Source organism: Camarhynchus parvulus, chromosome 1A (assembly GCF_901933205.1).
Source record: "Camarhynchus parvulus chromosome 1A, STF_HiC, whole genome shotgun sequence".
NCBI lineage: Eukaryota > Metazoa > Chordata > Aves > Passeriformes > Thraupidae > Camarhynchus > Camarhynchus parvulus.
This window is the reverse complement of record NC_044586.1, coordinates 28,272,281-28,298,834: the sequence shown is the minus strand read 5'-3', so window position 1 is coordinate 28,298,834 and position 26,554 is coordinate 28,272,281. Positions and strand designations below refer to the sequence as shown.

Below are 26,554 nucleotides of genomic sequence, written 5' to 3'. Positions count from 1 at the left end.
TGCCCTCCAAGTCTTACCTGGTTTGTATAAACCTCCCCTGACAGCAGAGAGCACGTTGCCGACACAACCACGGCTGGGGACAGAAACATGAAGCTGACAACAGTGGTTCCGTGCTAGTAGATGCTGGTGACCATCCTGTTTGGCAAAGCTGGCTCTGGCACAGAGAGTTACTTTGTACAAGTTCATACTGCAGGAGCAGCACAAATAGCTCCCCTTACTTCTAATAGCTACACTGTTTTCCTCAGAGAAGTTTAACAAATTCCCCAAGAATGCATAAACCCTGGTTTAGGAATGGTATTGCTTAATTTAGTTCTCCCACTGACACGATGGAAACCATGCTCTGCTCTCCCAGTGCCTCACCTCCCCTCCCCTGAGGCAGGATAGAGAGAATTGGAGGCAGAAAACGTAAAGATCATGAGATCTTTACTCATGAAGAAAAGTAAGAACAACTTACTGGGAACAGCAATGAGATAAGAAAATGATCAGTAACAGGAACAATACTAATGACAGAGGGTGGAAGGGAGGCAGATTTACACGTGATTGCTCACTACATCGCGCCTGGCATGCTACATGAGCCAAAAGGATCCCCTGACCATGAGCCTGGAAAATGAGGTGGTGTAGAATAACCCCAGCCACAGCCCCCCTGGTACTGCAAAAATTAACCCTGTCCTGGCTGGAACCAAGACAAATCCTTATACTTACACACTATGGAAAGTGAAAAATGCAGCCTCTGGAGAGAAGAATTGAGTCAACGCCGGTGTCATTCCTTTGCTATTCCTACAGTCTAACAGCAATACTCAATAACCTATTACAAGAGATTGCACAGTGTATTCTCACTGTCCCATGTTTTTGTTGCAGTATTTTGAAAACAACAACAACGACCACAAACCAAATACAAACAAACAAAAACTTAGATTAAAAAATTCCTCCAGTTCCAGGAAAGTCATTATTACTGGATTATCAGGTAAAAAAATTAAGATAAATAATTGATCCTTCACAAATTTCTGGACTGATTATGAACTGAAAAAAAATATATTCAACCTAGAATAAATATTTTTGTTGTAGTTAACAAATTAGAGTAGGAATAAATACAGACTTATATTTACTTAATGCAAAGGCAATTTATTATACTAATCTTTGCTATATTAAAAAATCCAATTATTGCCCATTCCCATTATAGAAATACAAGAGGCACATTGTCAAGGGTAACAAATAGACAATAGTTTTCAGAGCTTTTAAAATTTGATTTTATCCTTTTTATCTGCATCAAAATACCAACCTAGATGTGGATTACAGCATTGTTAGTGATCAAAACGGCAACCCAGAGTGGCATACATTAACTTTCACATTGAAAGAGTAAGAGGATATTATCAAGTGTTGAAGGATTTATAAAAATTTGTTTTAAATTTTTATATTAAATGTCAGTTTTATTTTAAACAATCCAAACCTTGTAAAACAATTTTCAAATTTTCTTGTGCTAAGATTATTTAATGTTTTGACTTTATGGAAAGAAACTGAAAAACAAACCTTATTGAGAAGGGATCTTGGCAATAGTTCATAGAATCACAGAATGGTTTGTGTTGGAAGGGACCAAAGATCATCTGGTTCCAATCCCCCTGCCATGGGCAGGCACACCTTCCACTATTACAGGTTGCTCAAAACTCCATCCAACCTGGCCTTGAACACTTCCAGGGATGGGACATCCACAGCTGCTCTGGACAACTTGTTCCAGTACCTCACCACCTCCACAGTAAAGGATTTCTTCCTAATATCAAAACCTGCAGTTTTTCAGTTTAAAACTGTTGCCCCTTGTCCTCTGACACTCTCTGGACATAGAAAAAGTCCCCCTCAGTTTTATAGCCCCCTTTAGATACCAGATGAATAAAGTCTCCCTGAAGCCTCCCTTGCCCTGCTGGCCATGCTGCTTTTGCTGCAGCCCAGGATGTGGTTGGGCTTCTGGGCTGTGAATGCACACTGCTGGCTTGTGACCAGCCCTTCATCCATGAGAACTCCACTGTCCTTCTCTGCAGGGCTGGTCTCAGTGACTTCTTTTCCCAGTCTATACTCACATTTGGGATTTTCCCTACCCAGATGCAGCACCTTGCACTTGGACTTGCTGAACTACATAACGTCCCCATGGGCCCACATCCAGATGACAGCCCTTCCTTCTGTTGTGTCAGCAACCCTGAGGCTGCACTCGACCTCACTGTCAGTCATCAGTGAAGGTACTGAAGAGCATCAGTCCCAAGAGTGAGCTCTGAGGGACCCCACTCAGCACCATCCTCTGCCTGGACATAGAGCCATGGACTACAACTCTGGCTGTGTCCATCCAGCCAATTCCTTATCCACTGAATGACAATTCATCCATCAAATCCATGTCTCTTCAATCTGGAGATCAGCCATGTCATGTGGAACTGTATCAAAGGCCTCACAGAAGTCTAAATGATGACATTTGTTGGTGTTCTCCTGTCAACCGTTGCTGTCACTCCATCATACAAGGCCATATTGCTCAGGCACAATTTGCCCACAGAAAAGGCATGATGGCTACCTTGGCTGCCCTCCTTGCTTTTTACTTGCCTCAGCACGTCTTCTAGAAAGATCTGCTCCATGATCATCCCAGACACAGAGGTGAGGCACACCAGTCTGTAGTTTCACAGTTCATCACGGTTCATCCTTTCTTCCCTTTTTAAAAATGGGAGCAATGTTTCCCTTTTTCCAGTCACTGAGGGCATGGCCTGTTTACCATGACATCCAAACAAGTAACAACATTAGCCAGTTCCCTCGGGGCCCTGAGATGGACATCATCATGTCCCACAGACTTGTGGCTATTCAGCTTCATCAAATCATCCCAAACCTGCTCTTGGCTTATAGTGGAAGGCACTTCACTTCCCCTACACATGCCCAGAGAAGCAGCACTTCAGAGAACTGGGAAGTCGAGTGGACCAGAAAAACTCTGCAATTGAATGTCATTATTGAGCCTGTAACTGCTGCTATGCTAAATATCATTGCACTGGTAACACAAATTCAGGGTGTAGCCTCCTCATGAATGGCAACCCTGCATATTCCTTTTATGATTCCCAGTGAGAAAAGTCCTTAGACCTGCTGGTCCTTCAACCCAGCAGTAAAACAAGTTGAGCCACAAAGGGGTAACTATGCAGAATATATTTTATGCTATTCAGGCACACACAACCATGGTTTTGGCAAAATATGAAAAGCATGTACAAAGGATAAGTTATTGAAAGCTAACAGCATCAAGAGTATGCAGATTTTATTTGGAGTCCTCACTTTGTGCTTCATTTTCTCCAGTGATCTTATTTCTTGCCAAGTCCCCACATCCCACCATTACCCGCTCTCTAGATGGTCCAAGATCTTCCAGCTGTTTTCTTTGTCTGGTTTCTAATTCTTCCAATCGCTTGCCAAGCAGGGCAAGCTCTCTTTGATGCTGCTCCTCCTTGAAATTTAAAGGAAAAAGAATGTGGCTCTATAACATTTTACACAGAAGGGACCAAAATGAGCAATACATTAGTTTTCTTTAAGGAAAGTAAAGTCCAGAACATCCTTATTTGTTAAATTTTACTCATCAATGTTTCACGGCTATTATTCTGATATTCTTGATGAACAGCATCAGGAAGAAATACATTTGCAGATGTTCCTCCTCTCAGATGAAGGAGCACACAAATCTGAGGTCTCAGTAACCATGAATCTGTAAAGTCAACCTGCTCAACCCTCAGCCAGAGAGATTTTCACCCTCAGCAGCTCGACCTAAGACTTTTAACCACACAAGAAATCAAAAGCAGCAATACTGCTTTGCAATAATGAAACCATGGTGTGAGAGCAACAGTAGCATTTCTTGCTCAGAAGGATCCACTTGAAGCCTCTGAGGGGAAGGACACAGTATGGAGAATTGGCTTAAAACTACCCAGTTGTTACATTCGGTAACATTTTCCTTCGTCTTTCAAATACTCCTTCCTATTGTGAGGAAGGGAACATCTCCAGATAACTCAAAATTTCTTACTTCTGTTCAAAGATGAAATACGCCTTCCTTAAGACTAAGGTCAGTAAAAAAGAACTATTTCAGTACCCTCTTTTGCTGCATTATTTTCACAGCTTGTGCTATATCCCACCTGAAGAAAGGAGAAGGACGCTGCAGGCCCAGGAGGCACGGCAGACAATGCAGTTACACCAACTGGGTTGAGTGCCGGTATGTCAGGACTCAGAATTATACTCCGGAATTCATTGTGCCGACGCTGCAAGTCCTTCAGCCTCTTCTGGAGGCGAGCATATTCTTCAGAGGAAACATTCTGTCTAGGAAATAACAGATTTCTTATTGCTCAAGATCTTTGTTATCCCAACACAGCAGCACAGATCTCCACGAGTGCTCTGCTGTTTAACACCTCCAGTTTCTACCTATCCTTACACAGAAGAACTGGAAGGTAGATCTGTGTACGTTCTTTTGCCTACACATCTGTCTAAACGTCCCTCTACATATTTTGCTATCTGCTCTATTGTAGATTAGAGTTTACATAAAATAAATTAAGCTTTTATTACCATTCACAGTAGTGAGTCAGAGAAGCCACATTAATTATTAAAATCAAGTCCTCCATAGGGGCTCAATGAAGAGAGAAAAATCAGGACTTCATCTTTCAAAGAGGATGCCATGTCTGTTTCTCTTGCAATTCTGATGTCTTTTTCACTTCCTTCTTTTAAAGGGATTCCTGCAACTGCGTCTATCAGGTATTTTTTTCTCTTTTTCTTCTTGAAGAGACAGCCCTGCAACTGTCTCATAAGCTCTCAGCTGCCCATCCTAAACAGAATCTATTCAAAGAATTCTAGTGCTGTAAAGGCCATTAGACTGGACTGTGGTTACTAATATAGGTAACACGTATCTTCAAAAATACTCTATATTTGTAAGTCATACCTTGAGCATATGTAATTATTTAAGCTAAGAAAAAGCAAAGTTAATTACCTATTTAACACTTGATTTTCCTTTTCTAGTTCTTCCATCTTGGCTTCCAAAAGTTCTATTTTTTCATGCATCCTCCTTTGTTTATTGTCATTGAGAGTCTTTCTCTGTCAAACAGATATTTCAAACAGCTAAGTAATACCTTAATAGATTAGATGCTGTAAAAATTAAATCTAAACTGTATGTGGTTTCAAGCTGCGACACTTTATAGAGTTTCCTTCTTTAAGAAGAGATGCTGTATTGTTTGAAGGTGCTTAGATTGCCATGTTGAGAAGCAGAAGAGATGGAAAATGATCCATAGTTGGGAATGAAAGAGGCACAACTGCCAGTCACTTGTTGGTCAGTGACCAGCTGTACTAACAAACGTTAATGGTATCTGAGAATCACAGTGGTCATCCTTTAAATGGCCACATAGAAATGAGTATAAGCATAAACAAAAAAATATGCTCCCTGTTTTTGTTTTTTGGTTTGGTTGTTGTTTGGTTTTTATGGTTTTTTTTTTTCTCATATTGATCTTAACTTTCCATGACCTTAAGACACACTGGTAGGTTTCATAACCTATGTTCAATGTATAACACCACTAATTAATCTTGAGGTTTTACCTGTCTTTCCTTCCAAACTATTTCTTTAAAAGTAAGCTTAGGAGAAGAAATAAAATTCTAATATTCCATCAAGGAAAAGTAGAACATTATTTGTCTAGTATCATCCTCCCTCATCAAGGGGTTCACCTCCTAGCAATCAATGCACATGTATGTGCAAAGAAAGCCGCACAAAATCTTTGATGGCATTATAACAAAGTTGTTGGCTGTAATATTATTTTGCATGTCATTCAACCTATTTCTATGCTAATCTTGAAGAACACAATGTATTTAGTAGATTGCAAATAAGCTCTTAACATTGAAACAATTCTAGCTGGCCAACAAAGTTGAACTTTACACAGGCTGGATCATTCAAAAAGGAAGAGACAACATGCCTTTTTCTGAGCAACAGCAGCTCGACACAGCTTGTTCTTCATTTGCTTGTATTTCTCTTCATACTCTGTGACACGCTGTGTAAGCACATGCTTCTCCTGCAGCCATTCCATACGGTGGTATTCTGAAGTCCTTTGGAAAAATCAGGTCAAAAAATCAAGAGGTCAAACAATGCAGCACGTTCAGTTAATACCTTAAGGCTCTTAAAACAGATGCATCTGAACCTGTGCATTATCCTAGGATTTCTTGAACCATCAAATTTTGAAAACTGATTCCAAGAAGCTAATTGTTGGTGCCTTGTTGGATTAGCATGCTGCCAAACCACCCAGAGAATATTCCTCAATTCAGGTCAAATCATCACAGTAGAACACAAGAGCAGATGCCTATTCCAAACATCAGTTGTCAGAAGAGTTGACAACTACCTTCTCTGTTTAGGAGGGCGGGGTGCTGCCCTACGGGGTCTACCAAATATTTGTAACAGACTTGCTCAGGACGTGCTCCCAAGCAGAACAAACAGCAGCTCAACAAGAAGCTCCCACTAATATGGTTTCTAGACAACATTCCAGCTGAACACACACCACCAAAGGCACATGTTATCTGTTTAGACTTTTGTGTGGTTACAACACACTAAAAGGAAGCTGTGTTCTCTAGCAGTGTATAGGAAAGGAGCCATTTCTCCGTGCTGCCGAGTTTGTTTGGGCTACCTGCATTGTGAGTCAAAGCAGGCAAGAACTAATGGAATATTTAATTAAATTAATGTTAAAAATTAAAATCAAACGGTGAGATTCTATGTAGCAGATTTTAAGAAGACCAAGGCCTGGTTTTAATGCATCCACCACTACTCCAGTCCTGGGCAGATGCAATTTCCCTACAGGGACTCTAAATGCATCTCCATAAATTTCTCACCAAACCACCTCTCCCTTCCCCACAGTAGAAGTATTGGGTATCATCCACTCTCACTTGGGAAACAGAGTCCTGGCCCCTGTGTCACCTGTCATGGCTCTTCTAGTTGATGCAGCATGGCTTGTACCTCACTCTGGACTGCAAATAACTACTAGCACCGGGATCCAAAGCACTTTGGATGAGCACTGCTTAGCAGTAAAAGGATTTCAGCTGAGGCAATGGTTAAAAATGCTTGAGTTGGGTGTGAGGGTTTCTAGAGGTGTTTTGTGCTTTGGTTTTTGTTGTTGTTGTTTGGTTTAAATGCCACTAACATTGTTCCCAAAATGCTAAACAAGTACCTGTTTGAGCTCATCTCTGATCTGTATCAGGCTCATAGTTTGCCTTCAGCTTCTTTTCTCCTTTTACATTTTCATTTCCAAGCTTAAGATTGACACAGCCAGATATGCAGCAGCTTTGCCTACTTATGCTCAATGCTCAACTGGCACTATTTATCTGGAACTTTTTATCTTGTTGTCTCATCTTTTGGTCCCTATTTCACTTCCTCTTGCTTTGGTGCAACTTAACTCTTTGGTGTTCAAGCTCATAATAATTTACTGAACGGAGGAAGGAGGTTCTATCACTCACAGATTCATAAAAACAATGGGAACATGACCCAAGGTTCCCAGGGTAGCAATGGCACAGACCTGCAGGAATTACATGCAGGCTACAAAGCTGCTTCATTTCATCAGTAACAACCTTAGTGCATCTCTCAGTACCTACATATTTGTACAATGATCTCTGAGGACTGACAAGTTCCTTCCACTGCCTTCCCAGGAAAACCTAGTCCTGACTGTTTTGTGATCCATAAATATGTAAATGACAATGACAGTCTTATTCAAGTAACAGCAACAATCTCACTCAACATGTGAGTACACCTCCCTAAAGCAAACATCCAAATATTTAATGTGCTAGTGACATACTCTGCAGTCCAAATGCAATAATATCTTTAAATGTTGAATTGAAAAGCACTACTTAAACTAATGACAACATAGCAATTGCAGCACCAATTAACAGGAAAAGAGATGTTAAAACAAAAGTTATATTATACCCTTTGGAATTGTTGTATTTAATCTGGGACACTGACTTTTTAAAGCACCCACCACACAATAATCCAGTGCTAGTTAGACAAATATTTGGTTACTAAACTAGGAAATTCTGAAAAACCATTTCAGACTGCAAACTGATCTTTAAATTCCAGGAAGGTGTTCATTTCTATACGGAATCTGAATAAAATCTGGCTTCCTTCATCATTTATTGTCATACTTTGATGACATGCGGTCAAGCTTGTGCAAAAAAAGGAAAGTGATTATTTTTAATTTTGATGAGAGGAACTAGAAGATATTCTATAAGCTTTTACTTACCTCATATCAGCTAAAAGTAGCTAGTGGAAAAGGGAAAGAAGTATTCACACATATACTGACTGGGACTGTGGAACCTTATATTGCATAATACAATGCCTGAATGCTCTTTTCACATATACAGCTTAAACACTCTTAAAAGAACACTCTGAAACTCTAGATCCATTTATACCTATAGAAGTTTGACACCCACTTCAGTTAAATAGAATTTCAATTTATGCAAGAAGTGTATCTCACTAATCAATAATTAATTTTAACAGATACAAATGGAAACAAATGGAAACAAACTCCTCTGTTTTCCTCCTGACATGAGGAAAGCTTTCATACACACTATGCCCACAGAATGTACAGTCATTTTTTACAACTGCCCAATATTTCCTGTTTATTTTAACTTTCTGACTTTATTCAGAATCTACAATCCACAGTTAAGTAATTCATATGAGAAGAACACAAGCAGCATGAAAAGTAAAGCCAAAAGAAAAAAATTACTTCTCTGTTTCCAGTTGAGCTTTCTCTGCCTGAGCCCTTGCATGTTGACATTCTTGTTTCAATCTCTCTATTATGTCCTTCAACTTTTGATTAGATTCCAGCAAATCTTTTTCTGATTGAGAAAGTGAGGCAAGCTGGAGTTGGATATCATTTATTTGCTACCAAAACAAAAAAGATTTTTTCTATTTCAGAAGGTACACAAATAACCAGCAACTGATTTTGAGATACTGAGACAATGCAAAATGGAGACACCAACTAGCTTTAGCTTTACATTAGCCTTTTTTACTTGTTTCTTTTCTCTTTACTCAACATTTTTTCCAGAAGCTTTACAGTAAATCACTACAAGACAAAGGGTTTCTGTTGTAGTTAAAATGAGAAAGATAGGCAGGACACTTCTGCCACTGAAGTGTCCCCCAGACCTTCAGAAATCCAACACTTCAGCCCCAGGCCTGAACAGAACTCGAGGACCATGAAATATTTAGCAGCAGAGCTGTGGAGCTTTCCAGGCACCTCTGTCCCATAACACACACAGTGTTACAGCCAACAGTGACTGTACCCATCAGTTCACAAAACAAGGAAGCACTGAAAAGTCCAACCTCTGCAGCCAGCATACACAAATGATCATTTCCCTTTCCTTTTCCTCCCTGCACATGGACACTTAGATCCCCCAATTTCTGATTTCTGGAGGAAAAAATAATTGTCTCAAACTTCAAGTGCACACAGCTTGCAGAGTACTTTGATGCACAGCTATTTTTATTACCCACTAAATAACATCACAGGCAAGCGGGAGTTAAAAAAAATAGGTTTGATTTTCAACACTGCCATCAATTGACTATGCAATAGAAATATACCTCTTTACACTAGTTTGTTCATTTATGAAACATCTGTTAAACACTTGAAGAACCTCAGATGAGAGACGCAGTGTAAATGCAAAGCATTACCTAGAAACAATTTATAAGTCTCCATGGCAACTGAATCTCCAGTTAAATAGTGCATAACCATATTCAATATACCAGTCTATAAACATTCAGCTTTGAAATCCCTGTTACCCACAAAACGTATGAAGCAAAAAACTGTAATCCATTTATCGAGGTCCAGGAAAGCACGATTGATTTCTGAACACTTCTCCTTTAAATATCTGAAGTACACATTTCATCCCTCCAGGGAAAAAAAAAGCCTTAAAAATTCAATCTAATCTTCAAACGCAGGACACGGTAACTACAGGAAAGAATGTATTTCTCTATAAAACATTATAATGCAATAAAACCTTACCTGTTTCAGATTAGCATTGTCACATTTCTTTTCTTCCAGCTCTTTTGTCTGCATAGCTTGCTGTTGAATTTTTAATCTAAAATTGTGTAAGACATCCTTATTTTTATCTAATCAAAATTCCAGTGCTATAAATTAAGACAAATCAGCCTGACAAATAAATAGCATTATTTGAAAGGCTAATAAATATTTAACTAAAAAGTATTGAAAATATATTTCTATTCATTCTTAGAATTCACATGGGAATAAGACTTTTGGAGTATGATTAATTTTATCACACTAACCTTCAACTATAGTAAGCTAAGTAAACTCCCAACCACAATAACCAACTCAGAGATATAATATTAGGTCTCAGATTGCCAATTTCTTTTATGGTGCCATTGTGGAATGAGAAATTATTTACTCTAACACTGGGGCTATGCCAGCAGCCAGCACTAAACTAGTTTTAAGAAAGGTGTATTGCCAAATTATTACTTCAAAAGGGTCATTGAAAATAACACTTAAAGGTTTGGACAAAAAGGGTTATCATTTCAAATAGTTAATTTTTAATTCTTCACTCTTTTTTACATAGTGCAAAAGATAATTTTGTTTAATCTACACCAGTGAACACTTCATAACAAAGACTTCTGTATCTATGAATAGTAAGCTTTCATACTATCTACTGTAAAGACATTAAGGAGGGAAAATGAGAAATCTGTGCTAAGATTAGAAAAGTCACACTACCGCAAACGCTGAAGTTCCTTTTTGCTAGATTCTTCTGCCATCTGCACAGCACGTAGTTTCTCTTCATACTGATCCTTTTCAGATTGCCTCCAAGAATCTTGTTCCAGCTTCATCTTTTCTAGATCAGCCAGTCTGTTTTCAAGTTCTAACCTAAAACATTATTCAACATACACACAAGAATCACTAGAAAATGTCAGAAGTGTTTAGTTAAGAGTGATATTTTTAAAAGTATCACAAAACTGTCCTCTTTTAGAAACTGAGGAGGAAATCAGTAGACATACTTTTCATTCTGTAAGGCTGCAATATTGTCAAAAACTTCCTCTTTGGCAGCTTGCACTTTACGAATTAGCTCCCGATCCTTTTCTACTAAAAGCACTTTATGCCGCTCAACAGCTGCAGTAAGAACTTCCTTGTCAGCCAGCAATCCTGCATTATACATTAAAAAAGTTAAACATGTCGTTATTGGTAAGAACCTGCTAGGAACCTATATTCAAATAACTTTATAAATTCACAAAAAGGAACTAAAAATCTCAATTCAAATGACAGAATTAATGGGGGAAGGAGAAAAAAAACAAAACACAAGAAAACAAGAAGAGACCTTTCTTAGTATAACAGTTATATTTCCAAAACTTTTGAAAAATAACCATTACACTGGAATAATGGTCTATGAGAGTTTCTTACTTTAATAAATGATAGTAATTAAATAGTTAATATTATTAAAGATTTAAACTCCAGAGCAATTTATACAAAGCATTTGTGTCTGGATTAAAAAATTTTAAAAGGTGTTCCATAACAGCTATGCAAAGGTCAAGCAAGAAAATTTTCATTTTCGGAAAAAGCTTACAGTAAACAGAAACTGGTTGTCATTGAAACCAGTAACTGGGCTACAACAAATCTCAATTTAAATCCACCTATATTACCAAATGAGACATTTCTAAAACCATGACTTCATAGGTAGGGACAAATTATACAAACTAAAGTCTTGTAACTGACACCTGTATTCACTGGCAAATAAGCCAACATGCTCTAACAGTGACTCCTGGTTATTCAGCTAATTCAGCAATGCAAATGGAATTCCACAGTAAGTTCAGGTTAACTTAAATCTTGTTTGTATTGAGTTTCATATTTCATAGAGCAAACATGTCTAGTTTGCAATAGACTGTAAGCATATTGACAATACAGAAAACACTGCTTTTTCATTGCTCTTAGCGAACTTATTATTAAAGCAAGTGAACAGAAACAATTATTTCAGGAAGACAAATGTACTATTTTGGGTCTATGGCCAATCAGTGAGGACAGTTCTCTTGAAAAGTGTGTAATTGTGTAGTTGTGTGATTTAAACTCAACTAGTACTAGAAAGCTTTGGCCTTTTCACTCTAGAAAGCTATTTCAAGTTGCCTAGATACTCAGCTGCATCAGGTATCTTAGAGCAATGCCTGTTCCCTTCCAAGAATGAGCTAGGTACTGTATTTTGTTTCATGTGGCAGCCTTATGGAATTGGTATCAATTCCACAGACACAGAATCAAAAAAACCCCAACCACTGAAGCTCTGTGGCATGATACGGTTTCAAGCAGAGTATGAAAGACTCAAGAATTTACCAATAATAGAAAAAAAATAACCATATGGAGTACATAATTTGAAACAGGTTATGCTCAAGTTGTCACAAATGCACTAATTTACATAAATGAAAAACTGCTCTCAATTGTTCTTTGCCTGGTAGAGAAGTGAAACAACACAATTATTTCAAATACCAAAGGAATTGTCAGATCTATGACCTAGACCAGAAGTAGAAGCTGAAGACTGCTGGGGAGAGTTCAGACAAAAAACCAGTTGTATTATTCTAACTGAAGTAAACAGATGAAATAATTACAAAATAATTTCATACATTACCATCCATTTCACTTTGAATCTTGTTTCTCTCTCTTTCTACTTCACTCTTTGTTCTTGCTGCCTCCAGTTTGACATTTGTTACTTCCAACTTATGTGAATGTTTAAGTTCTTTTACCTATGAATTAGTAAAAACCAACATCAAATTAACCATAATAAATTTATGTCTATTTACTTTACTTCTGACTAAAGATACCTCAGAATCAAGCTAAAATAAAATTAAATTAAATCTCCACGGGTAAATCAAAACAGTGATATCCAAAGCCAGAATATCAACTACTTCCCCAAGTAATTTCAATTTGGTAACTACTTATAGTCCCCCTGGCCTCCTGGAGTGCTACTCAATTTCTCAAAATCCAGGTCTGCATAGTCTTGAAGTGCATTTTAAATCAAATACTGCTTTACAGACACATCAAATGGCCTCATAAAAGTAGGAGCTTTAAGAACATCAAATCAATGAAAATTACTGCTTGCATGGAAACTTTCTATAGTTTAGGCATTTGAATGCAGTAATTACACGGTCAATGCGAATTAAATATCTGGAGGAAAGCATTTATAATGAAAATCCATTCACAATGACAAATGTAATTACAACCTGCTCGCATATACAAGTGGCAAAAGGTTAAGAATGACATAGTAGCTTATTAAGTAACTACATGGAAGATTTAGTTGCTTATATATCAAGTTGATAACATTCAGGGCAACTTGAAAAGATTTAAGGTGGCTTTTTTAAGGCAGAAAATCCAGAAGACAAACATGCACCTGTGCTCAGGAATAGGTTTGAGTGGGAGCAGAAGCAGGTGGAGGTTACTATAATAAGGCTTCTATTTTCCTCCCTTTGAGAAACATGACTGTAATATTTTATTTTGTCCTGCTTCTGGAGGAGAGCAGAGAAGACCGGTTGATACAAAATATAAAGACTGTAACAATATTCTATATATTCTGGGAAATGACTGAAAAATCTTTACCAGAAGTTTTCCCTTCCTATTTAGCATTCATGGGGGCCAAGTAGGGTATATTACAGAAAGAGGCTTTAAATAGTGGTATAGCTATACCTTATTCCTATGGTAAATTAGAACTTTTTTTAATGAATGACCAGAATTAAATACTTAGCACTCATAAATATGCGCTGTAAAAAGATCTCAAAAATAAAAACGGAAAAGCATACAATCATAAAACAAAACCTCTAAGATCTGGTGCCAGTGCAACAAAGTCACTCAAATATGTTTTAAGACAATGGTCAACTTAAAATGCTGTGATGCAATTCTGTACTGAAATGTTTCTGTACAAGCTACACTGGCATTAACCAAAGAAAAAAGCTATGCTAACATGATTACTCTGCTTCTAATATAACCTAAATCTCCACAAGTAACTCCAATGCAGCTTGCTTCCTGTAGCTAATGCAGCCCATTCAGAGGATAGTTTTTAAGACCTCCAGAAAAAAAAAAAAGGTAGAAAGATCAGTTTTAGGCTGACTGTTTTCATGAACATTGAAAACATGAATATAAAGATATCGCATCACAAGTCTTGCTCTGTTCAGGAAAAAGATCTAGAAGAAGGAATAATAAGAACATAACCTCAATCTTAAGAGATACTTTCAGGTATGACATATCTCCTGCAAAGTCATATATTCTTTGTCTTTCAACTAGAACTGAGGGAAAAATTCCATACCTATTTTAAGTCACAGCAGATGACATTTTACTTTATTTTAAGTCTAAAATATAAGCAGAAAAACATAAAAGGATGTGAAAAATACATTTTAGATACAATAAAAGTACTTACTTGAGCAGCTAAGGAATTGACTTCTCGTTCAGATTTGTGGAGTTTGCTAGTTAAGAGAATGTTTTGCTCGTGACTTGTCTGCAGTTCCTTCTCGATGCGATCAACCTGTAGTTCAGCAGACTTCTTTTCTGCCTTGAATGAAGGAAGTATTTTTAAGATTTTTGGAGCTGGGTTGCCTCTTCTTACTCATTTGAAACATTTGGTTGATCTGGGCTTTCAGATATTACTGTCTCATTATAATATATAATATTACATATAAATATTCAACTTTGTTCAACCATATATTCCAATACAACAAGGGTCTTGAATTTTACTGGAAAGTCACAACTATTTTTACTAACACCTCCTACACAGAATCACTCCCATTTTCAATCCTCCTTGATAAGGAGTAGTGGTAATCTGACTTAGTTAGGAGGCAGCAGGTGTGCTTACTAGTAAACTACTGGGCTATAAACAGTGTAACTACAATTAGTGTTAAAAAAGTGTAATATGCTGGCCTATGCAGTTATACTGATGGAAAAATTAACATCCTGGAAAGGAAATAAACTGCAATTTCTGCATTATAGACTCTGATGTTTACAAGACACGACCCTGATCTTTACTGAACATCAAAAAGGTAATCTACTACATGATTTCACCTTTCTTTTTCTAAACACTTCTGTTTTCAGCAGGGCTCTCTTTAAAGCTATCTAAGAAGATTACAGCACTTCTTAAGTTGAGATCAGAGCATTTTGTAACTGAAGTATACAGCACTGATAATAGTAAAGAAAAAAAAAGAACCATCTATCTGCATGCTACAACTGTGCAAAAAATCTAGATGAAGAGGCTCACTGCCTAGAGAGGTAGCAAGGACTGACAGAACGTCTGAGGACAACAGAGGAGGAATACAGTGGAATCCTGGGAAAAGGGCAACAGCCCAGAAATACCAAGGAGAGCAACAGCTGAGTACTAAACAACTGCAGTAATGTGGTGGAGAAAGAAGAGGCATAGGCTAGCAAAAACGATGACAGATGAGGAAAGGATTAAAGAGAGGAGCATCATGTGACATTCTTGAAAAGAATAAAGAATTTACTGCAGCAGATTATTAACATATTGGTTTCTAAGTCCAGCTAAGTGGCAAGTGCTGACATGACCTTCTTACTGACTACAAATATGGACATGACTCTCTTGTTTTGAAAGGATAATCATTCAGCATAATTTCTCAATTGAGAGACTTTCCAAAGTTGAACTGGCAGTGCGTGACTCCCAGTCAACTACAATCTGACTTTAAATCTGAAATGTAGAAATTCAAATTGTGGAGTCAATGGCAAAATTATCAGTGATTTCAGTGACAGTTCTGTCAGGCCAAGTGCTATTCTTACTACACTCTACAGGGAGGCAAAATAAGAAAAGAAAATCTTACCTCTAGAGATCGCATCATGGTCTGCATGTCAGCTAACTGTCGTGCTTGTACTCTTTGAACATTTTCTGCTTGTACAACACTGTTGTGTCTTTCTGCTCTTAGTTCTTCGACTTCTGCTTCTAAGGCTTTTAATTTCTGACACAGTTGTGCCTTTTCTCTAGAAAGTGTCTCCACACGTTTACTGTCCCTTGTGGGATCAATGCTAAGCAGCTGATTATGGAGTTCTTCCTTATCTTTATCCAGTCTTGCAATCTGATAGTTGTTAATCAGAAAAATAAAAGTTCTTACATTTGTTAGGTGTCAGGCAGCAATAATTACAGTAGTTAACAATTCAGAAAAGAGCAGCAGTGGACATTTAAACATTCATTTGCTTAGAGTAGGAAATTCAAAGCAAGACCACCTGAATGCCTGTTATTAGTGTGGTCTTTTTGAGAACACTACAGAGTGCAACACTGACTGATGTCCTCATTGGCAAGCTGGATGACGGCATGGAGTCACTTTCAGCAAGCTTGAGTGTGACACCAAACTGGGGGGAAAATGGTCAATCTGTTGGAAGGCAGAACTGCTATCCAGAAGAATCTGGACAAGCTGAAGGAATGGACAGAACTGGATCCTCTACAATAAGAGGAGCAAGACACGCATCTGAGATGGAGTAATCCAATGTAACAGTACAGGCCCATAGCAACTGTCGAGGAAGCATCTCCATGGAGAAGGATCTGGGGGTCCTAGTGGACAACAAGGTAAACACCAGTCAGCAGAGCACCCAATCCAGTCCTGGCAGATTGGCAGAAGGATATCTAGCAGATCCAGGGAAGCGATCCTTTGTCCCCTTTCCAGTACTGGTAAAGCTCTACCTGGAGTTTGTGTCAAGTCCAGATGGCCACTAAGGTGTTCAGAGGGTTGGGGAATATGACACATAAGGACAAGCTGAGAGAACGAAGCCTCAGCTCAGAGAAAATGCACAGTGATGGGAAGAGAGGCAACAGCCACAATTTGGAACACGTCAAGTTCCAGCTATGTATTATGAAAAAAGGTTACCATGAAGATGGTTAAATACTGAAAGAGTCTGCCCAGAAAAATTATGGAATCCCCATCCCTTGTCCATCCAAGTTCAAGACTTGGCTGGACATGGACCTGAGCAACCTGATCTCATTACACTTCAATATGTTAAAAAAGATTTTGGAGTATAAAGAGTCTCTTCCAACTTATCTTATGATTCCACTATTTTATAATTACAACAGAACCCAAATCTGCTAATAACTCCAGACAGCCAACATGACTGGGCCCCGACAGACTAGAAATCAAAAAACAAACAAACAACCCAAACCTAAATCCAATAACAACAACAACAAACCCCCAGTTCTCTCTTACAAAGTAGTACAAAAGGTACAAGCCAATCTGGAGACAGTAATTAACAAACATATAAATTCATAGATTGTTACACTTCAAAATAAGTTACATGGACTGAATATAATAGAGGAACCAAAAGAGTGAGAAAGAAAGATATGTAAGAATTCTCTCCATATTTGGAGATTAGTGTAAACTCTGATCTGCAGCAGTCCTTTTAAAAGTTTCACCAGCGTTCTCTATGAACAAACCTGATTTCTGCAGCAAAAACCCTCCAAATGCCTTTTATGAGGAGATTCAATTGAATTATATGCCCAAGCCATCATTTAAGAATTAGGATGTTTTTATAGCCTCCTTGCACAAAATGACATGGAATGTTAAAAAACCTTTGAGAGAAACCAGATCACACTGTGCCCTGGGCTCAAGGTAGTTGCATTCTGTGTAAGTGTGCTAATTGGCTGCAGGACTAGCAAAAACTCAACAAGCCCATGAGAGAGGCAGGCTGTAAAGCAGCATGTGGGTTTAGCTCCAGGAAGGACAACTGTTCTGTTTTTAATGCACTACATTTGCAAACTTGGATTGATTTTGCAAGTGATGATTGCTTTGATTTTTGTCTGATGTTTGGAGTAATACATTCAAATCTGGCATCCTAGAATATATGCTTCCAGACAAATACTTAAATGGATATGCAAATGACATCTGCAACTCATTTACAATGATGTATCTATTTAAAACATAAATAAGCTGACAATTCATTTAGCTACATACACTTTCAAAAGTCCAAAGAAATTAACAAATGATTTCTTCAGGAGCTAATACAAATGAAATAAAGTTACCAGAGTTTTCAGTATCCTTTCGATTGTCACTATCGTGATCCAAATTAACATTATGACAAGTACATTGCAAAATGTACGCTTATCTGCTAGTAACAATATATCTTCCTTGAAAAGTTGCCACATAAGAAATTTAAAGCCTAAACTTACATTGGTTACTCAGATAATTTATTAATTTCAAATTAGCATCATGTCACAAACCACAAATGTGATTAAAAACAGCATTAAGCAAACGTCATTTACCAGAAAGCAAGTTATTCTTACTTTTAACAGCACAAATAATACTGCAATCCATCACTGAACAAATCTATAGAGGCAGCCTTAGGCTAAGTCACAGAAGTGCTTTGAGAATTAAGAGAATAGAAACAAACATGAAATGCAGTCAAACTGACAACCCTTCAAGCACCAACAGTTCCACAATGTTCAAGCAGCTTTGTCAGAGATACTTTCTAAGCTACTATAATATTCTACATACCTCAGTCTCATATTTTATTTTCTTCTCTTCTAAAATATGTGCATGTTCTTCCTTTTGATGCTCAAATTCTGATTTCAGAAAGGTATGGTCGTAACGAAGTTTGTTATATAGTGTTCTGTATTTTTCTACTTCCTGAGTTAGGAAAAAAAAAAGTTTTCAAATTTATTTCCTTTAAATGTCCATGCAATGTTCCTATTGCTTCACAAGTTATCTTTGATTAACTGAATGCTGCCTTCTCCCTCTTCTACGATTTCAACCTTCCCTGAGGTTGAAATCTGAGACAACAGTACCAGAGAAATAATGCTATACTTTGTTACCCTTTCAGTTTTAATTTCCTAAGGTTTTAGGAACAACTATAAAGCAGCGATCACTACTCTAAATGAAATAAAATTTCAAAACTTATGACTTACATTTTCTAGCTTCTGATAACGCTCTCTCATAGGAGACTCCAATTCCTCATACATTTTTGCTTTTAACCGTTCTAATTTTTGAGGAGTTAGCACCTTAAAACAGAAAAGTATCACAAATAATTAGTCATATTCATTCATATTATTTACACTGTGATTGGTCACATAGCCAGGAATAAAGTATTTCAAATATATTTTTAGGAATTTTACTTAATTTTCTAGGCTTTTCTAAAGAAATTTTAATAGTAGTTACAAAAGCAAAAAAGAATTAGTGAACTAAAAATATTCTGGGAAGATAACAAGCATTTGGAATATTTATCAATAGAAGCAACACAAATTTCAGGCTGAATTGCCAAGAGATTTATCTCCTTTGTGGTGGATGGGGGAAGGAAAAGCAGTCTCACATAAAAGATAAAGAATTAATGTCTAACTTAAATAGTAAGTGAACCAACCCAAAAAGATCAAAACAAGCAACACTAAACAATTATTTGCAAAACACATTAGATGTGTGTTCTCCAACAGGTATATGGATACTGGTTTGAATGGAAAAAACCATCAGGAAAGATTCCTTGCCTTAAGCTCGATTCTGTAGGGTATTTTGTTAAAATTTCTTGGTATGGTTCACACAGCAAACTATCTACCAAGAAATAGAGTTTAAAACAAAAAATTTCATCCACAACTTAGACATAGTCTTATTTATTCTAATTTTCTTTCACTTATCTGTACCCTGAAGTCCCTGGAAACTAGTCCTAGATATGATACTGAGGCTCATCTCCTCCATTCAGAGTCTGGGATCCTTTGGTTAGAGATTATATTTTTTTCCTAAGAACATGTCCTGCATTACTTTAAGGAAACAAGCAGTTACATACAGTGTCACCCAAGTTATCTTCAATGTTGAGGTTTTTCGTTTGATTTCGGTTTGGGATTTTTTTAAGAAAAAGAAGAAAGCTGTTATCACAAAGAGAAACAAGTATCTATCTTTCTAGTCACTTATCCTAACAGATTTAGGCACCTAAGTTACCCTCCAAGACAGATGATTCTCCCCTTAACAGCGGAGCAAGCACGGATAGAGACCGAGAGTCTTACAGAGCACTTAACAACAGGATTTGGATGATTCAGTTGAACAAGGAAACACTATTTTCAACCCATAGTCACTCTAGAGAAGAGCCATTACTTGGATTGGGTGAATTTGAAGTCATCTGAAATATATCCAAGCTGAGTATGCATGCTGCATTAACAGAAAAATATGCATGGTCCTATTACATGATAAAAATACATCCCAAGTCCTTCCAGTAAATTATCTCACCTGCTGCTTCACTTGTTCCAGCTCTTGTGTTTTAGCCAGCAACTGCTCTTGAAAGTCAGCAAGAAGCTGCTGAAATTTGTCATGTACAGTCTGTTTTTCAACTAACAACCTTTTCAGTTCATCTTGTGATTTGGTATAATCCTCTTGCAATCTGAAAGATAAAATTTACTTTATATTCACCTTTTAAAATTAGACCTTAAAGCTCAAAAGACTCACACACGGAGCAAACATACGGACACCAAACAAGAACTAAGCTATTAATATCATCTTTCTGTAATATACTGAAAAGTTATCCCACACTTATAAGCATAAAAAGTGCTGCATAAACGTCACCTGCAAAGTCTTAAGGTACTTTGAATTGTTTATTTTCTTATACGAACAAAAATCTCTTAAAATCTCTCCTTACACACAGGAATAGCTAACACACATCTCACACATACAAATAAATCCCTTCCAACATTTAGCTTCACCTTTTAACAACTGAAAGAGAGAAACTTGCTTAAATTGATGTACCTTAGATGTTCTGCCCTTAGAGTTTGGTAATTTGCTTTGTGGTGCTCACTTCGCATTTTTTCATCCATCAAAAGTTTTAGTATTTCTTGTGAATTAGCTGCTTCACCACTTTCACCCACAAGAGAAAGGAGGTTGCCCAAACCATCCATCTTATGAGGACTGCTCACGATGAGTATGGAGAAGACAAGATTAATGTATAACTAATCTACAAGACCATCCACTGGTTACACTGACATCTCAGAAGATCAAGACACCTGAACAAATACAAGGACATGTGATTAGCATTCAAGTACATTCACAGTTCAAAGGTTTCACACACTGCTTTTGCTTTAAGCACAAAAGAATCCTGGTTCTGCTTTAACACAGATTAGAAACCTTAACTGGAAGTGTAACTTTCCTCTGCTCATGCAGCCTGTCCTGAGAAGTAATAGTGCTTCCAGAAGCACAAAATACACTTAAACATGAAGGTCATTTGAGTCAATACAAAATAAGAACAAGCACTACTGTCTGAAAGATTACATGACATGTTATTTTTCCTTATGCTATACATTGAGACTCCAACCATGATGCCCTAATTATGCCTTTTTAATCAGAGTTCAAGCAGAGGTCACAGACAGCAGACATACAGCTTTTCTTATTACTTATTAAAAAGTCTGTCACACTGTCCTAACATGTTGTATTAATCAACACACCAGTATTTCAGCTGGAATCAAAGCAGATAATTCTCTACTGAATTCCTATGATGCCCTCTCTGGAGAAGAGCTAAGGTATCAGGGACAGACTGGAAGACACCTGCCCACAGTTCAGTCCTGAAATATGTCACTTCCTTATTTTCAAAGCTTATCTTGTGATTGCTTGTGACCTTTCCAGAAAGAGACTTTTGCAAAATGTGATAATATCAGATTGGTGTGAGGAAAGCTGCAAATCAAGAGTTCCTGAGAAATAAGGAAGTATTCTAATATGCCTCATTAGTGCTTTTTGATATTGGAAGCAATAGGTATTATTCTGATCATTACTGACACTTCCACAGGATCTGGGGGAGGGAGAACTGTAACTGAATTTTAGGGAAGTTACAAAGATTTGAAAACAACTACTCTGCCATTTTAGCTTTTTGCATAGCTGGACTGATGCCTAAGAAGTCCATGTCTGCAGTGTGTAAAGTGAACCTTCGTACAGAGTAAAACAGAAATAATGATAAATCCCTACCATCACTACAAATACCTCACCTTCTTTACATGCACAGTTGCATGTATATTTTCTGCATTCTTTCATGAATTTATCTTAAACCCCTGAACTATAAGGAAGATGAAAATCTAAAAATATGGGGAAAAAAATCCATTCCACTACAACGTGATAATGTCAAGAAAGCGTAAATGTAAGACTTTCTTTCCCATTTTTCCTTCCTCTATTGCTAAAATGAGAAAAGGTCAGAGAAAAATCTACCACTTATAACATCAGTCTAGGCAAAGCAACAACAGCAAGTTTGTATTCTGCTTTACCCAAATTTGCTGAGAGAATGAAGAGGAAGAAATCAGAATAAGGAACATTCTCCTCTGTGACTGTCCTAAATGCACAACCAATTTCAAACATTAATGACAGGTTTTGAAGACCCTTCTAATCAATACAATCTCTTTTTTATCCCTGAATTTTGTTGGCTGTTGAGAAACAAAGGACAACAGCAATTTTCAAACTCAATATAAAGACATTTTCAATTGTTAAACCAACAGCTGGACAAGGAGAACAGGTCAATGATGCTAAAGACAATAAATCATGTGAGAGGAGAGAAAGCTGTGGTACACAGAGAAAATTCAAGGCAGCATGTCCCTAAGAATTTCTAAGCATATCAACAGGGTTAACAGGATCACTATCAAAAGCAAACAAAACCCCCATACAAACAATAAGAACAAACCAAAACAACAAACCAAAACAACAAAAAAAACCCAACAACCAGACAACAGCACTTTGTTTTCATATGTTATAGATACTAAATGTAACTATCAAACTGTAAGCCAAAGCTCAGAAGTAGGAACACAGCATTTAAAGTCAGATCTGAATCCTGCTGCTTACTTGAGTAAGAAGTATTTTTGAAGTGGCACAATGGAGATAAAGTCAAAGGCACCAAGAAAACACTACGTTTTCTGAAACAATGTCAGCCAAAAGCTAAGCTGGAACACAGTCTTTCCTACTCTCTATTCCAAGCTCCTGCAGGTGAGAAGTATATTCTCTCCACAGTTTTCATTACTATCAAAAAGTGCACAAATTACAAAGCAAGACACACACCTGGCCATGTATTCATATGCACGAAGATTTCATGAAAAAGATAAAAGGAGAAAAGAGAGGGAGATAATTGCAGCTGACAAAACAATGCTCCAGACTGCAAAAACCTGTTGTATTTAAGGAAACAAAACTCTTTTGGCTTGCAGGGACATCTAGCGGCAAATGTCATGATTTGCATTCCTGGTGACAACTGTGAAACAGATTTCGTTACTTCATGAGAGCTCTTTCCTCGAAAACACAAAGAGCAATTTGTAATATTTAACCTATTCACATGCAGAAAAGTTTTTTCTTGTTTTGGGGTTCTTTTCCCCACATCACAAGATAATTCTGGCAGTAAACTGCTAATAGTCAACAACATTTAGGGATACCAATACTTTAAGTCTATTACCAACCAGAATCTCTTCTGTGCTAATGGCTGACAGTAGTTGCTCACAGTCAGTGAACAGGCCTTAAATAATCTTCAAAATTACACAAAGACTACAGCCATAGTTTTTGAGAAATACTTTAAAAGAACACTAGGTTCTTCCTCTCTTGGAGATGTGTTCAAGAAGTGGAGAAGCATAAACCATACTTTAAAGAAACTAAACCCACCATCATATTTAAACTTAATTCTACACCTACTTACTTATCAAGCTACCAAACTGCAAACTTGTATCAGTCATCCCAAATTCATACTATGAAGCCTTAACATAATTTTCCACAGGTATAAATACAAAGGCATTGGTGCAGAGTCCTGAAACCTAGGAAATACACACTCTATAGGTAAAATGGTAATACTGTAGAATACCTAAGTGAAGTAAAAAAATTACATTTCCAAGAATCACCTTTGTTTTGCCTTTCTTCTCAAATTATTTCTCTTCCTAAAGAGAGAAACACTGCTGAATTACCTACTAGTCATCTCTCCTCTTTATAGCTGCACATCATGAAAGGGCTTTTCTTTTGCAAGATTTTTCAGCTATATTATTTTAACTTTTTCTTTGCTACAAGCTCTTAAAAGTGAGAATACTTGCATTTAGAGAAAAATACGATATATCAATATGATATTAATTTTATGGCATTTTATTTACAATGCCAAGGCTTCCTTCTTGTTCACCTGGCATAACCAAATGACATGACTGCACCATGTATTGGTCATTCCCCTGAGTGCCATACATAACTCCCTCATGGCTCTCTTTTCCATGCCACACTTAAAACACTTAAATTTATTGTCTTTGAACATAGTTTGAAACAGCTAGCTGATACAATTAATATAATTATGCAACTAACAAAAAAGCTGACAGTATTTAGCCTTGTGCCAGGTTTTGTTCAAGCAGTAAAATTCTCAGTAAAATCTGTGAAAGTCAAAGAGCTTCTTCACACAACTCATGGTCTAATTCTTCTGCCTGCTTCTCTCACAACTCCAGACCTCTTTATTTGCTCTTTCTTTCTTTCTAATCCAATTAGCCAAGATCTTCTGAAACAATGAACTATTTGCCTGAAAGAGTGAAAAATTCAAGGAAAGCACAGCCTCATTAAAGCAACTCTTCAAACACCATCCCTTCTCATCCCTGCTCAAGAGTCTACAGTAAGACCAGACAATGGTCTAATGCAAAAGCGTAATCCAACACAAGAGCTCACTGTCACCAGGAACAGGAGGGCTCCGCTCCTCCTTTCTTTGTCCCCATTGCTGTGTTTGTCATTCATCAGACCCTTTCATGAACTGTTTTAACTCAAGAAGCCAACACACTCAAACAAGCAGAAGACACTCAATAGTTTTTCTGTGAGGTCAGTGAGTCACACGAGCTCATGGAAAAATCCAGCAAGCGACATCATCAGTGAAAGTGGGCAGCTGGTACGGACTAGGGGAAAGGAACAAAGAGCCAAGCAAACAGACAGGAGGAGGAGCAAGCCTTTCTCCTTTCAGGAGCACAGAGCTGGCACAGCACAGAGCTCAGATGTTCACAAAATCACAGCCTTGGACTAGATGCCCAGATTTTACATAGTCACAATTCAGTGAAACAAACACTATCTCAAATAACTATGCAACACACTCATAACAGATCAGACTTCCCACGAACATCAAGTGTGCAACAAAAAGCACCCCAATCCCCTCCTATATCTTTTGAGAAATGTGGCAGCACACCACATTCTACTTTAACAGTCCATATTCTACTGATCTGTCATCAGCAACTTAAGGTCAAAGCAATCACCTTAAAAAACATCTAGGGAGGCAAAACCAAAGACAAACAGGAAATCCTTTGTTAGAGAGAGTTCCACAACCCAGACACTGCTCAGATGTTACTGCAGAGAATCCCCTGAAAATCAACACTTAACACTTTTGTCAATACTGGAGAATATCTGTATGACAGCTGCATTTCAGAAGACACCAAGCTCATGCAAGCTACTGTCACTCCCTCCACAACAGTGTTCAAGGTACAAGTTTCAACAACCATTAACCAGATATTATTGCAGTGCCCATCCCTACACACGGCACGTGGTACCACCCTCTCAGTTTCTGTCTTACACTACAGATCTGGTTACTTATTAGGTAAAAAACAACAAACAAGGCTCTCTCTTAACTCAGGGTTAAAATTTGTGCTTTAGCCACACACACTACCAAGCCAAACTGACAGTAGTTACTGATCAATTTGAATTCTGAATGGGAGCTACACCTAGTAAATTGAGCTGTAGCCAAGAGCAGCCAGTCTCCACACACCATGTACGTTTTCCACTGTTTTGTCATTGCAAGAAACCTTTAAACACACATAAACTTTCACTCACCAAAATCTCATGCAAAGTTCTACTCGGGCTTTTTGTAAATACAGCTGTAGTCCACAAACAAAACTCTTCTGAAAAATCACTTCCCTTTCATGGTGACTCAAAAATCGAGATGTTCAGGGAGGGCATAGGTTTCACATTGTCTTACATATTCCACACCTCCTGTAGTCAGAAACATGATTTTATACACACTCTACAGTACGTGGATGAAGATCAAGTGAGAAGCCATGCAAGCTGCTTAAGCCACTGTGACCTTTTTGCTGTTTCTTTTTTTTACTTAGAGACGTAGGAGCTCGGTCAGAGGAACGCCACTAACACGGCTGACACACATCCAGAAGCACAGAAAAATAACAATTTTCCCCCAGCGAACGTGGCTGAGGATGGCTGGTGGAAAGCAAAGCAGACAAGCGTAAACACTCTAGAGCCTGCAGCGAGCGAGCTCCTCCTGCCCCTGAAGGCGATGGCGAGCGCGGCAGGCCGCAGAGGCCGCGGCAGGCCGTTCCCGGGGCTGGAGCAGCGGGCACAGAGCGGCGCTGGGCCCTCCCGTCCCGGCTGCGCGGTCACCAACGGCGCGGGCCGGGGGAACCCGCGGGGCCGGGCACAGCCAAGGGGCCTCCCGCCCGCTAAGAGCTGAGGTCCCACGCACGCAGAAGGGCCGCGGTCAGCCCAGCCCCCATCGGAGCCCGGCTCCCCCCGTCACAGCCCGGTGCCCCGCACCCCCGGCTCCCCCTGGCACAGCGGAACCCCCGCCACAGCCCAGCCAGGCGCGGCTGCCACCGGCCCGAGCGATTTAAAAATGGCGCCTCTCACCTCCCGCCGGCCGCGCCACCGCCGGGCCCGCGGCGCGCGGGG

General features: G+C 38.3%; 1 protein-coding gene across 4 annotated transcripts; it reads right to left on the bottom strand.

Annotated features, from left to right (window-relative positions):
* Positions 1-763: 763 nt before the first annotated feature.
* Positions 764-26,554, bottom strand: CEP83 (centrosomal protein 83). 4 transcript variants are annotated; one of them, XM_030960442.1, is made up of 17 exons: positions 26,513-26,554; positions 25,706-25,864; positions 20,669-20,922; positions 20,156-20,306; positions 18,853-18,945; positions 18,443-18,574; positions 15,788-16,039; positions 14,386-14,517; positions 12,607-12,721; positions 10,997-11,141; positions 10,716-10,865; positions 9,996-10,071; positions 8,724-8,881; positions 5,937-6,066; positions 4,967-5,070; positions 4,125-4,305; positions 764-3,451 (listed from the first exon to the last, which is right to left on the bottom strand). In XM_030960442.1, the coding sequence occupies exons 3-17, from the start codon at positions 20,815-20,817 to the stop codon at positions 3,269-3,271; spliced, it is 2,151 nt and encodes a 716-aa protein (XP_030816302.1). In that variant the 5' UTR covers positions 20,818-20,922; positions 25,706-25,864; positions 26,513-26,554; the 3' UTR covers positions 764-3,268. The 4 variants fall into 4 exon arrangements, with proteins under 4 accessions (XP_030816302.1, XP_030816304.1, XP_030816305.1 ...); XM_030960444.1 differs by lacking the exon at positions 25,706-25,864 and having other exon boundaries at positions 3,269-3,451; positions 26,513-26,539; XM_030960445.1 differs by lacking the exons at positions 25,706-25,864; positions 26,513-26,554 and adding an exon at positions 22,949-23,167 and having other exon boundaries at positions 3,269-3,451.

Bases quoted from the DNA above. Each gene is read 5' to 3' on its own strand.
- CEP83 (XM_030960442.1), bottom strand. From the start codon at position 20,817: ATGGATGGTTTGGGCAACCTCCTTTCTCTTGTGGGTGAAAGTGGTGAA. The intron at 18,946-20,155 runs GTGAGATAATTT...TTCTGTTTTAAG, and splicing joins TGGAACAAGTGAAGCAGCAG to GTGCTAACTCCTCAAAAATT. The intron at 10,866-10,996 runs GTATGTCTACTG...ATAATGTTTTAG, and splicing joins GCAGCCTTACAGAATGAAAA to GTTAGAACTTGAAAACAGAC.